The following is a 12947-nucleotide window of genomic DNA, read 5'->3' as shown; positions in this document are numbered from 1 at the left end:
GAGAGTAGTTACTTCAGAGCAGGACCAGACAGTAAGTATTTCTGACATTGCAGGCCAGTCTTAACCCGGCCTGGAAGCAGGAATTAGCCATCGGAGGGGCGTGGCTGTGTCTTGGCGGACTGGCTCCTGGACAAGATTCCAGCCAGGCCACTCCCAGCCCTCCTCTCCACGCCACCTTGGCCTAGAACGATGCGAACAGACACTAACATAGTTTCTAACAGCTCAAGGCCGCACCCCTAGGATGACCCCAGCCCCCCTTGAAGTGTCTGCCTGAGAAAATTCAAGGCTGCCTGAAGAGTTTGCTGTTTGTTCCAGCCAACACCTGAGGACAGAGCCCTTGTCTCCCAGCCTCTGTGAGAGGGTCGGGGCCTAACCTCGATCATCTCCAGTTCGCCCAGCCCCTTCCAGCCCTTCGCGGTCTTTGGCTTCTCCGACTCTGTGCAGCCCTCCTCACCCCTCCCTCGCTCACCCTTTAAGACTCCCGGTCACCTCTGTGCACACAGTTGAGTTCAATTCATCCCAGACTCTTCCTGCTGCAATAGTGCCTGACTGATTAAAATCTGTCCTGACCAGTTTAATTGTGGCCTTGTTTATCTTTGGCAGTTCTGAGAAAACTTTGCTTATGGACACTGAAATTTGCATTTCATGAAATTTTCACATCACAAAATCTTTTTCTTCTTTCGATTTTTCTTAACTATTTAAAACCATAGAAACCATTCTTAGCAGGCAACGGGCCCCAGGTTGACCCATGGCCAGTGGTTTGCTGACCCTTCTCTGCAAGAAAGGTCTTGACATGGACCTCTGGTGCACGATGGAGGCAAAGGGCAGGGGGGTCCTCTCTGCCCACCGTGTCTGACTTACCATCTCTGAGGGCTGGCCGAGTACGATGAGGTTTGAAGGCGCAAGGGTGTAAATTATGAGACTCCAGGTGGTCCTACGTGTCTAGCTGCTAAGCCCTGCTTCCTGATGTTCATTGCAACGAAAACCCAGTGTCTGAAATCAGACCCTTGCAGCTGCGCGGCTGGAGTGCTGTGTTAGCACTGGGATGCCTAGCATGCCAGGAGCTCTGGAAATAACCCTCTTTATTTTTAACGCCCTTGGCTAGTCAGACCGCCTCTGGTTTCTCCCAAAGACAATCCCAGGGCCCAGAGTTACAAATTGGAATTCAGAACCTCTAAGTCTCGTTGGTAAGCAGACCCTCTGTCCCTCTCATCCGCACAAAAGTCCTCAACATCCCCGGGGGCTATGCCTTCACTTCCCCTGCTGGGTCAAGGGGCCCCTGGGCTGTGGTCAGGAACCCAACAATTTCTACGCAAGGCCAAGGAAAAAGCAAGTTTTTGAAGAGGTTTTATTTCAAACCACAGTCAGAGTCTAACCAGTTAAAAACTGCTTGTTGGGTCTCCCAGAAGCCAAGGAGGGGCTGTTCGGGTCACCAGGAAGGAGAGAGGGTCTGGCCATTCACACAGCTGAACACCCAGAACAGGTAGACGAGCCACAGAGGACAGTCGGTGGACTTATCAAGGACAGCCGGGAACTCCAGTGGGAGGTCGGGCCTCTCCCAGCGCCTGTGCACCTGCCTTCCTCCTGCGTGGGGCAGGTCTGGACCACCGCCCCTTGCTGGGTTCACTGCCCAGGGAAGTGCTCAGACAGGGCGAGCAGCTGTGCTGCCGGGGGGGAGGGGCAGGTGGGAACGGGGAGAAGTAACGCTCCCGCCTCCTTCTAGAATGTTCTGGGCTGGACTCAGCTTCCTTGGGGGACAGCCCCGAGGGTCGGGGCCCAGGAGGGCTAGTGCTCGGGCTCGGCGTCCATGCAGGACTCCCAGGGGTTCTGGGGCATCCGCGGCAGGGAGAAGAGCAGGAGGGCAAGGCCGCCGAGGAAGAGGAGGACGAAGGCCGCGCAGGCGCAGGCGAAGGACCAGGAGTAATAGTACTTGATCCAGACGGTGTCCTCGCTGTCGATCATGCGCTTCACCGACTGCCGTGTGACCTCCACCGAGACGAAGAGGCAGAGACCTGGGGGCAGAGCTGGACTCAGGGCCCCGGGCGCCCCCCACCCCCGCGACCACTGGGGCTTCCGCGTGGGCTTCAAGGTGGAGGCCCGGCCGGGGGAGGGGCGGGGGGCATGAAACGGCCCCGAGACTGAGGTTCCAATCGGGAAGCTGCAAAAGTGCGCCCTTTGCCTTTAACGGCCTTTCGTTCCTTCTTTCGTTAGCACTATTTTAAAGTTAATTTAAATTTTTGTGAGTAATTAGCATCCTCCGTGCCTTGAGGATTAAGTCTTGGTAAGAAATGGACAAATTGCCGAGATCTAACCCCTCCCGGCCCACCTGCCGTGGCTGAAGCCCTGGGCAAGCTTGCCCCTGGGTGGAGCCTGGGAATCTGTCCACACCGAGGCCCCAGGCAGGCATGAGAATGGGGTCGAAGCATCCCCGCAGACCCGGCACCCGGACAGGAGCCCCCATCCTACCCGCAAAGACGTAGAACATGGATGCTGGCCTCAGCAGGTAGTCCCGCTTCTTCCGGAAGGACAGGAGCACGCAGATGGTTCCCACGATGACGAAGCCCAGGCTGAAGATGGCAATGGCTGCGGCCGAGATGCTATACTCTGTGGCACACGAGAGGGCAGGGATGCCGGGACCTCAGAAGGGGCCTCATCCCCTGCACCTTTCATCACCACTGGTTGTGCCTACAGCCAGGTAAGTGGCAGTACCACACTCTACTATTCCCTTTTCCCAGGTGAGAAAACTAAGGTCCGAGAGATTAAATCACTCCTTCAGAGTCGCACAGTGGCTAAGGGGTGGGACCAGGATGTGCACACGGCCTAATTCCTTCTCGCAGGTCAGGCACCAAACTGAAGTTCCTCCCTCCAGGGGCAGAGGCCTTGGAAGGAAGCGTGAGATTTGCGGCTGGAGACCTTTCTGGAGCAGAAACCTTCCTCCGAGTGTCAGGGCAGAAGGTGGCACTCAGGTTGGCGTGGTCTGTCCTGGGACTGACAAGCAGCCTCTGGACGGATGACGGAGTGTGGCTTGTTACAGAGCTCGGTGCCCAAGAGGATCTGCGTCTGTGTGTGCCAGAGTGTGTGCACCTGTGCATATGTGTGCATGCGTGCGTGTTTGCATGTGTGTGCATGTGTGCGTGTGCGTGTGTGTGCATACCCATGCCGCGTGCAGTCTTCTGTACACATGCACACGTGGGTCTCTACTCAGTCCAGGGGGTGCCTCCGAGCTCGGCGGTCCCACAAGGCCCCCCAGGGCACGTGTGCCTCAGGGGCCCTCACGCATCTGCCCCAGTCCCCACCCTCTGCTTCTCGAAGAGCGACTTATAGGCGAGGGAGGGACTCAGACAGACTCCCCGCACACTCTGAGCCGCCAGCCCTGCAGACCATCACCGGGATGTTGCGTCCTTGTTCCATTGTCAGAGCTCATGTGACTGTGGCGTCCCTTGGGCTCTGTGGGAAAATGGACTCCTTCTGCCCTTTGGGAGCTACCAGGCAAGTCTCTTTTACAAACTCGCCCGAGCCCTGATGCAGGGACGCTCAGGGTGCCTGGAGATGGATGATGCTGTCTCGGGGCGCAGAGGGTGACCAGGCTGCCGCTCAGCTGCATCGGGAGGGGCTGCTCTTCGTCAAGATCCCGAAGTCGGGGCATTTGCACCTGTGATTTTCCGGTTCAGCAGCGTGACGGCAGCCACTTTTCCTCCCCTCCCTGCTCTCCACACAGGCTCACCTTTCTGAGTGGTAACTTCGAAGATCTCCGAGCTCTCGCCTGGGTTAAAATGCCTGAAGTAGGAACAGTTTTTCTCTGCAAAGGAGGGAGACGGCCTATGAGTTGAGAGAAAGGGCTGCAGCCGGGGCAGGAACTCAGCCGAGAGAGGGCGGGTGCAGTTCCCCAGGGGGCTTCTGCTCCCCAAACCCTGCCTCTGGGCTGAAACAAACATCTTTCACCAACCCTTAGACCAAAACATTGGTAGGAAAGAGGGTTGCATAAGAGGCTGGGAGATCATCAGGGAGCTGAGGCTGATTGAGTCCAGGGGGCAGAGAGCACTGGGGTACTGAGCCCATTAGGCAGACAGGGAAACTGAGGCCCAGAGCTCAACTCATCTGTTAGGGGGTACAGGACCCGTGATCAAGCAAGGGCCAAACAGTGGTTCTCAGCCAGGGCTGATTCTGTCCCCAGAGGACACTGGGTGGTGTCTGAAGACATTTTTATGTCACAACTGGGCAGGGCTGCTACCGGCATCCAGTGGGTAGAGGCCCGGGCTGTGCTGAGCATCCTACCATGTACAGAACAGTCCCCTACAACACAGAATTACAGGCCCCCAAATGTCAGTAGTGGTGAGGTTGAGAAACCCTGGTTCACATCCAGTCTAGGGCTGGGTTTCTTATCTGCATCCAGGCCCACCCTGAGGCACTGGGTGTGACCTGGGAAGCAAAGTGTTTTTCAAGAACTTTCCAGGAGATTCTGATGTTTATCCAGGTTTAGAAGCCTGGCTCCCGGCCCCTTAAAATGCCCTTCAAAGGGCTTTTCTGAGTCGGCCCTCTATATGGACTTGGGGGAAGGGCAGAGAACCTCTAACTGAGGGCCAAACGTGACCAAAAGCTCATTTCATTAGGCCCTCAATGCCTGTGGCCATAGAAACAGCCCAGATAAGACCTCCCCAGGTGAGCTGCTTGGCCCAGCTGATTAGTGTCAGAAAAGCCATAGAAGATCTGTGCTGGCAGTAGGACCAAAAATATGGATTTGATGGGGGGCAGAGGAAGAACTCAGAACAAAGAAATTCACACTGATTTTCAATATAATTTCTCTTCCGTTCTTCTCCTTTAATCTCTCTTCTAACTAGATATACTATAAAATCAAAGGATAGTCTTATTGCTTATTGAATACAGTTTAATATTCTATACTCTTGATTTAGGAAGTAGATGAATGGGTTATTTTATACTATTTTGTTTCTTTATTTTAAAAAAACTAAATTAGGTTGCTTTTTATTTCTGTGAGGCCCTTCATTGAATTCTTTTTCCTGCAGATCCTTGAACCTCAATAGAAAAACATCTCCGTTCCTAGTTTATGTGGCATCTAGTTTGTGCATCCATTTCTTTACCTACATTCAAATGATCACCAGGTGTTTGATGCCTAGTTTCTTTTGGAAACAAACCTGAGGTTTGCGAAGTCATAGCTTTCATTGGGGTCCAGGCTTCCGTCTGCCTGACCTGTATAATCTTGTTCCACTGAAGCCTGTGGCCTCCATTTCCCCTCCCCCAATATCAGGGTTACTGCTGCTCCCCTAAGTCCAGGAAGAGAGTGACCCCAGGAGATGGAGCCTGGTTTAGCAGCAGTGAATGTTCCATGAGGTAAACAGCCTTTTCTTTGAGCTTCTATATTTAAATCACTTTCCTTTTGAGCTGAGTTACCTGGGGTGTGTGACTGCTGCTGGTGATTCAGGAGTGATGCTGTGCTTTTCTCTCTCGCAGCTTCTGGTGTTATTTTAAAGCATAATGGAACCCTCTTATATTTGTTAGATTATTAGCTATAGATTCTCTTGAATCCCTGCTTCAAAATGGCTCGTGCGAAGTCACAGGTCTCCTCATGTCTCCCTCCGGACAGAGGAAAACTTCTGTTTCTTTCTTTAAGGGCCAATCTCAGTCGTCATTGAAAACCCTCTGAAAAGAACTGACTGAATTCAAGTTTGTTTCACGGTCAGTTCCCTCCCTGACGACGCACAAGCCAGTTAAAAGCCTTCGTTCGGCACGAAAGGCCCGGAGATAAAGGCCCATCGGGAGCCCAGCCAAGGCCCAGCTGTCTGGCAGGTCCGCGTTGCCAAGGCTCCTCTTGCACAGGTAGTGTTCGAGGTGTCAGCCCCCCATCAGACAAACACCGGGCTCCCGGGGGAGCCACCCTGCAGACTCGGGGGTGGGGACGTGGGCCCAGGTGCAGTCTTCCCCTCCCTCCCCTCCTCTCTCCAGTGCTCTCTCACATGGGCGCTGGAGGGCACCCACGCAGGGCACCTGGAAGGCTCAGCTTCTCTCTCATGTGGCTGGTCCTCGGGCTTGAGGATGGGTGAGCCAACCCCGTCTGCTCTCTTGGACTCAGCACACGAGGAAGGCCAGCAGCCTCTGCGCTGAACCAGGAGAAGCGTCCGCTGCAGGGCCCCGTGGCTGCCCGTTGGAGACCACAGCCCCTCTGCGGTCCCGTTCGGGATAAATCAGCTCGGGCACCTGCCAGTGTCACTCAAGAACTGCCCAGGGTCCTGTTGGGATGGGCAGTCCCCACGCCCGCCCCTTAGCCTGGGTGCTATCTGGGGGAACCGCATCAAGGGCAACTTGTAAAGCAGGGACATTCGAGATGGGCCCTGCGTGGGTAGCAGGCGGGAGGGAGAGCCTGCGTGCAGACCGTGAGCCTGCTCGCCTCTGCCCCCTGCGCCCGGTCTACATCCGCCTGCTCAGCACCTGCAGCTTTGCCTCTTGGGCTCCAGCCCCTTCACTGGGCAGAAGGAACAAGTGCTTTGGACCTGGTTGGCGTAGGTACCAACGCCTGGGTGGTGACCTGGGACCAGAATTGAGCTCCAAGGCTCCTCCAGCCTCCTTGCGTCTGCAAATGGCTCACAGTGATTTTCATATTTGCATTTCTTTTTTTCTGTGTTTCAGAAACGTCTACCATGGACAGTCGTAAGACGCAGTGATCTAAAAACTTTAAGTGGATTATTCCTTTTAAAAAAATGTCGTAAATCAGTTATTGGGGTCGGACTATTCAGCTCACCAAAGATTCTGATTAAGGGAGGGACTATCTACACAGAACCATATCTGTGCCAATTTCAAAGAACTAGAACAGAGGCACATTTAACTCCAAGCTGAACTCGAGTTAATATAAATCTTTCTCTGATAGTTGGAACAGCTTGTATGATTAGGGGATGCCTCTGGGTTATCACTGAGAATGTATCGACCCAATGCTGGTTCATGCAGACTTTAATATATTAAAAACAAAAAAACAAACAAAAAAAAACCTCGTTGATTTGCACAAAACCAAGGGAACAAGTGCTCTGGGGGTCAGAAGAAACGTGTCACCCACTTGTTACTTGCACCAATGCCAGGGCTGTCTTCACCCTTTTTGTAAAAGTAGTTCTTTTTTTTTTTTTTTTTTGTGATACGCGGGCCTCTCACTGTTGTGGCCTCTCCCATTGCGGAGCACAGGCTCTGGATGCGCAGGCTCAGCAGCCATGGCTCACGGGCCCAGCCGCTCCGCGGCATGTGGGATCCTCCCTGACCGGGGCACGAACCCGTGTCCCCTGCATCGGCAGGCGGACTCTCAACCACTGCACCACCAGGGAAGCCCTAAAAGAAGTTCTTGATGCTCCCAATTAGTGGTTTCTCTGTGCTCTGTGTTCCCCCATCCCTCTGATTGAAAGGGGTTGGAGAAATCCTCAAGACCTGACCCCAGAGCTTCAGAGCATTGCTGTTGTATGGGGGAAAAGTCTAGTTATGGCCGGTCTCCAGCATGGCCTCCTGCGGATGGGAAAGGGAGCCTCTGAGATTCTTGGGGTCAGGAGTGTCATGTTCTTTCATTTGGCTCCAGTCCTGCCCCACGTACTGGAAGAGAAGATGGGCCACTAGAGAAACTGGGCACTGCTGCTGCCTTGTGCTAAAGAGGGAGAGTCTGAAAAGAAACAACACTCCACCCAGCCCAAGGGCAAGGGATGACCCTTCTGAGGATTCATTTGGGCTTTCAGACAGGCAACCTCTTCTGACAACTGGGAAGCCCCTGCTCTCATTCTGGAGACATTGGAATTGACCTCAGATGCTGATGTTGTGCGTGGCAGTCCTTCTAAGACTCATGGTCAGTGGAAAACCCAAATTAGACAATTTGTGTCCTCAGAGCCTCCAGCTTTCTATGGACAATGTTCCTCTATTTCACCAGCTCTCGATGCAGCTTCCTCTAAATCATGTCATGTCAAAGTTGGTCTCCAATGTGTTTGCTTGGGTCAGCAGCTTTTGGGAACGGTGTTTGTATGTGCAGTGGAAGGTGTGGGGAGGGGCTGCAGAGCAAAGAAACTCTGGATTTGAGACTTTAGCCTTGGGAAGACGCCTCTGAGCCTCAGTTTCCTCACACGTAGAATGAGGACCCCCTGTAGAATCCAAGCCTCCTCACCGGGTGGTTGTAATAAGTAGTATAATGTAGCAACTAAGGTGAATTTTAGGTGTATGAGTCCCGGATGCTCTGCCATGGTAATTGTGTGACCTTGGTCAAGTTACTCTACTTCTTAGTCCCTTGTTTTCTTTATCTGTAAGATTGGCTGATGATAATAGTATGGACCTTGTAAAGGATTTTGTGAGGATCTGATGATCCTGATTACTGTCTATCTATCATCTATCTATCTATCTATCTATCATCATCTGTCATCCCACTGCCTTCTGGCCTCCATGGTTTCTAGGAAAAATAAACTGTTTAATCTTACTAAGAATTTCTTGTATGTGATGAGTTGCTTCCTCTTGTTGCTTACAAAATTCTGTGTCTTTATCTTTCAATGGTTTGATTACGATGTGCCTAGGTATGAATTTATCCTGCTTGGAGTTCATTAAGCTTCATGAATTTGTAGATTAATGTTTTTCATCAAATTTGGGAAATTTTTAGCCATTATTTTTCACGTAACCTTCCTGCTCCTCCCCCGCCCCCATCTCTCTCCCTCTCTCCTCTTGTTTTGAGACTGCTATTATGCATATGTTAATACATTTGATACTGTCCCACAGGTCTCTGACGCTCTGTTCATTTTTCTTCGTTTTTCTTTCCTGTCTGTTCCTTAGACTAGCTCATCTCAATTGACCTATCTTCAGGTTCACTGGTTTTTTTCTCCCATCTGCTATATAACCCCTCTAGAGAATTTTTCATTTCAGCTGTTGTACTTCAAAACTCCGGAATTTCTCTTGGGTCTTTTAAAAATCGTTTATATCTCTTTATTGATATTCTCTATTTCATGAGATATCATTCTCATCTTCATTTTAGTTCTTTAAACACGGTTTCTTTCAGTTCTTTGTATCTAACATAGCTGATTTAAAATCTTTATCTAGTAAGTCCAATATCTGGGCCTCCTTAAGGGTCTATTGGCTGCATCCCCCATCCCGACCCCCACCCCATGTATGTGCCATGCTTTTTTAGTTCTTTGCATGCCTTGTAACTTTTTAAATTTAAAATTTAAAACTCAACATTTTAAACAATATAATGTAGCAATGCTGGAAATTAGATGTCCACCCTTCCCCAGGGTTTGCTCCTGTGGCTGTAGGTTGCTTGTTAAGTGATATTTCTGAATTAATTTTGTGAAGTCTGTATTCATGTACGGTCAGTGAAATCTCTGCTCAATTGGTCTGGTGGTCAGCTCACAGAGATTTCCTAAAATGCTTGGAACCAACACATCTCCCAGTCTTTACTGAGGGGCTTCGTGCTAAGCAGAGGACCAAGCACTCAGCTAAATAGCCTACATTTCTGCCTTAGTCTTTTTTTTCTTTCCCTCCCTCCCTCCCTCCCTTCCCTTCCTTCCTTTCTTCCTTTCCTCCTAACTCTCTCTCTCTCTCTCTCTCTCTCTCTCTCTTTTCTCACACAGCTGTTGGTTTTCAAGGCTATGACAGAGTCAGGGAGGGGAGAACAGGAATAGTGCACGTTAAGACACCACAAAGCTCATTGTTCCCACTGAGATTCACCAGTTTTTCTTGAATAAGCACTTGCTGGATTGCTGCAAGACTGGTTAATTTCTAGAGTTTTGAAAAAGTCTATTCTGACCATTTTGGCTAATGTTCTCATTGTTTTTATGGAGAAGAGGATTTTTGGAGGTTCTTACTCTGACATTTTTTCTGATGTCATCTAAAGTTAATATATGTAAGGCACTTAAAAAACAATGTTTGGGGGACTTCCCTGGTGGCCCAGTGGTTGAGAATCTGCCTTCCAATGCAGGGGACACACGTTGGATCCCCGGTCGGGGAACTAAGATCCCACATGCTGCGGGGCAACTAAGCCCACGTGCTGCAACTACTGAGCTCTCACGCCTCAAGTGGAGAGCCCATGTGCCACAAACTACAGAGCCCACGTGCTCTGGAACCTGCACGCCACAACGAGAGAGCCTGCTTGCCACAACGAAGATCCCATGTGCTGCAACTAAGACCCAACACTGATAAAAATAAATAAATAAAATAAATATTTAGAAAAAAAATGTTTGGCAGACAGTGCTATGTTTGTATTTGCAGTTGTTGATGTTGTTGTTAATAAATGAGCGAAAACAAATGAACTCTGTTCCTCCCTCTGGAAAAGAGTGATCCAACAGAGCACAGGAAGGGTGGGTGGGGAAGGAAAAAGTCCACTTGCAGAGAAAGGAGGGAAGAAGGCAGGAATACACTTCGGAAGCTTGTTGGGGGTAAGGCAGTGCTCATAAGTATGGAAGGTATGGTTCTCTCTGGACCAGGATAAGACAGCCTGGAGACAGACTCTGCTCAGGCTCAAGGCCAAACCATGCCGGCTCGTCCCCCGTGGCTGGTCCACTCGCCTCCCTCCCGCCTGTCTCTCCTTGTATAGACTCACCTCACCTCTGTCTTCTTCTGCTCTGTAAACTCACCAGGCTTTAAAAGGCTGGCGCCAAGAACAGGTGGACAGGATCTTAACAGTGCGTTCCCATGCGTGCTCCCTGGAGACCCTGCCCTGCCCTGCCCTGCCCTGCACAGCGGGGTTGGCTGGATGAGGCACCTGTTTATGGGTGTGCTCAGCAGTGGCTGAGGGGTGTGGGCATCTGGGCTATGTGATACCCTTCAAGCACATGTCCATGCCTGTTAAAGCCCTCAGGCCTGGGACTTGGTGTTTCCAAGAGAGCTGGGTGTTTATGAGTCTTCCGGGTAGGAGCAAGCAGGGCAGGGGTTTCCTGCAGCCACAGCAGGAGGGGAAGGAAGAGAAAGGAGCCAAGTGGCGGAAAGGGGTTTGGGCACGTTCCTCCCCACATGGACCGCAAGATCTTCGGGGACTTAGCGGTGACTTTCTTGAAGGTAAGGGCTCCAGGAACAGCCCATCTGATAACAGAGGGAATAATTCTGAAAACCAGGTGGGATGCTGCACTCACCCTGGTCCACTGTCACCTTGGAGTGACAGCTGTAAGCACCGGAAGGGACTTTATGTTGCTGAGCCCAAGATCCGTATTTTATAGGAAGAAGCAGAGGCTGTGATGGGCTTTGTCAACCCCCATAGTCCTTTGGGGGTCGTGGCCTCTGATTCCTCAGCACCCACTCTATTCGCTATGAATGGGGAGGGCTCCACGTCTGCAGAACAGACTAGTCACCCTCGTACAGGGTGTTCTGGACAAAGAGCTCTCCTTCAATGTGCGCTTCGCTCACATGGCAGGAAATCGAGGACGGCATTTAAATCACAGTGGAAGGAAACACTTTCTAATTCCGAAGGGGTCCTAGGTCAGGGAGGATGCGCAAAGGACCCACAGTTCTGGCAAAAAGGCAGGTGGCTGCTGCACAGCCGGGTCCTGCCTCACAAACATGCAAGCCGGGCCGTTGCTCATGGCCCGTGCCCAGGAGGGACTCCCACTTGGTTTCGTGCTCTGCTCTTGCCGTCTTGAAATTCTTAATAATCATGACAAGGAGTCCTGCATTTTCATTTTGCACAGGGCCCCGTAAGCTCTGTGGCCGATCCTGTCTACACTGCAGCCTGGAGGCTGGAGAATGAACCGCCCCCCATCCCCCGCGCCGGGGATCCCTTTCACCTGAGGACAGGGGCCTGTGTTTGCAGGGAGAGGGTGGGGCCGGGCGCACCCGGAGCCCTAGTCTGGCTCCTTTCCTGAGCCTCTGTCCGCCCATCCAAACCTCCGCCCTGGGCGCCGAGCCCCGAGCCCCAGCCGGACGCAACCAGCTGCAGCCGGACGCCCTCGCTGCCGGGCCTGGCGCGGGCCACCGGCTGAACCACACGCCGCCCAGCTCGCGCCCCCGGGCCCACGGGCGGGCGACCTTCCCCGGAGGGACCAGGAAGGGCAGGAGGGGTCTGGGGAGGGTACGTTACCCCCAGGCAGGGTGATGGGTCCGCAGCTCCTGTCCCTGCTGTCGCCTGGGATGATCCGCTTGGTGCAAATCCGCCAGAGGCCGAAGTGCGCCGCCTGGCAGCTGGCGTTGCTGTGCTCTGCGTGGGGGCTCAGCACGGCCCAGTGGTCGGTCACCACGGCCACCAGGGCCAGCACGATGCCCGCCAGGATGCACAGGAGGGTCAGGCGGACCTTCGGGGCTTTGGTCTGGGACATGGCGGCCACGGAGCGGCGGGCGCTGGGGCAGGCCCGGCGGCCACGTCCTCCCGGGCAGGTGGCGGTCGCGCTGGGGCGGCGGCAGCTGTTCAGTGTGCCCGGCGGGGCCGGAGGGGGCCGGCCGTGGGCGGAGGGGCGCTGGCCGGGCTGAGCAGCTGCCCAGACGTGTCAGCGGCCTGCAGAAGCTTCTATTAATGCCCATCCCGGCGCCTCGCCGAGGACGGCTGCTCCTCGGGTTTCAGGGCCGTCTTCGCTCCTGGAGCCAGAAGCACGCTGTTGGGTGGGGTGGGGTGGGGGTGGGGGCGAGGAGAGATGGCCCTGATGTGACTGCAGACGCTCTCCGCGGGGGACCTGAGCTGGAAGGGGCGAGGGGCAGGCAGCCGGGGCCCGGCTGTGCGAGCATCTTCCTTCTGGGGCTGGAAGGACCCCGTGGGACGCAGACTGCGTAGCCTCTGTCCTTGCACCGGGCGGGCCGGTCACCGGGGGGTGGGGGGGGTGAATGGATCCTCGTCCCGGGGGTCTGGGGGGAGCCGGCCGAGGGACACGTCGGGGATGCCCTGCTTGGGGCCTCTGGAGCCCACCGCCCAGGCGAGCGCTCCAGCCCTGAACCCCACCATGCCCCAAACGGCAGGAAGATCTCCGGTGGTTCCTGAGCCTCGCATCATCCCACACTTTTCCTTATCAATTCTC

At 53.4% G+C, this 12947-nt stretch overlaps 1 protein-coding gene across 1 annotated transcript; it reads right to left on the bottom strand.

The window, feature by feature from the left end:
- Positions 1 to 1785: 1785 nt before the first annotated feature.
- On the bottom strand, positions 1786 to 12257 carry CACNG1 (calcium voltage-gated channel auxiliary subunit gamma 1; the record flags this gene model as incomplete). The annotated part of the gene is made up of 4 exons (XM_079726166.1): positions 1786 to 2012; positions 2467 to 2604; positions 3725 to 3799; positions 12023 to 12257. 4 exons carry the CDS (start codon positions 12255 to 12257, stop codon positions 1786 to 1788), a joined length of 675 nt encoding a protein of 224 aa, XP_079582292.1.
- Between the last annotated feature and the right edge of the window lie 690 nt (positions 12258 to 12947).

This window comes from Hyperoodon ampullatus, assembly GCF_949752795.1.
Source record: "Hyperoodon ampullatus genome assembly, chromosome: 19".
NCBI lineage: Eukaryota > Metazoa > Chordata > Mammalia > Artiodactyla > Ziphiidae > Hyperoodon > Hyperoodon ampullatus.
The sequence above is the reverse complement of the archived record's forward strand: the minus strand, read 5'-3'. Positions and strand labels throughout refer to the sequence as shown.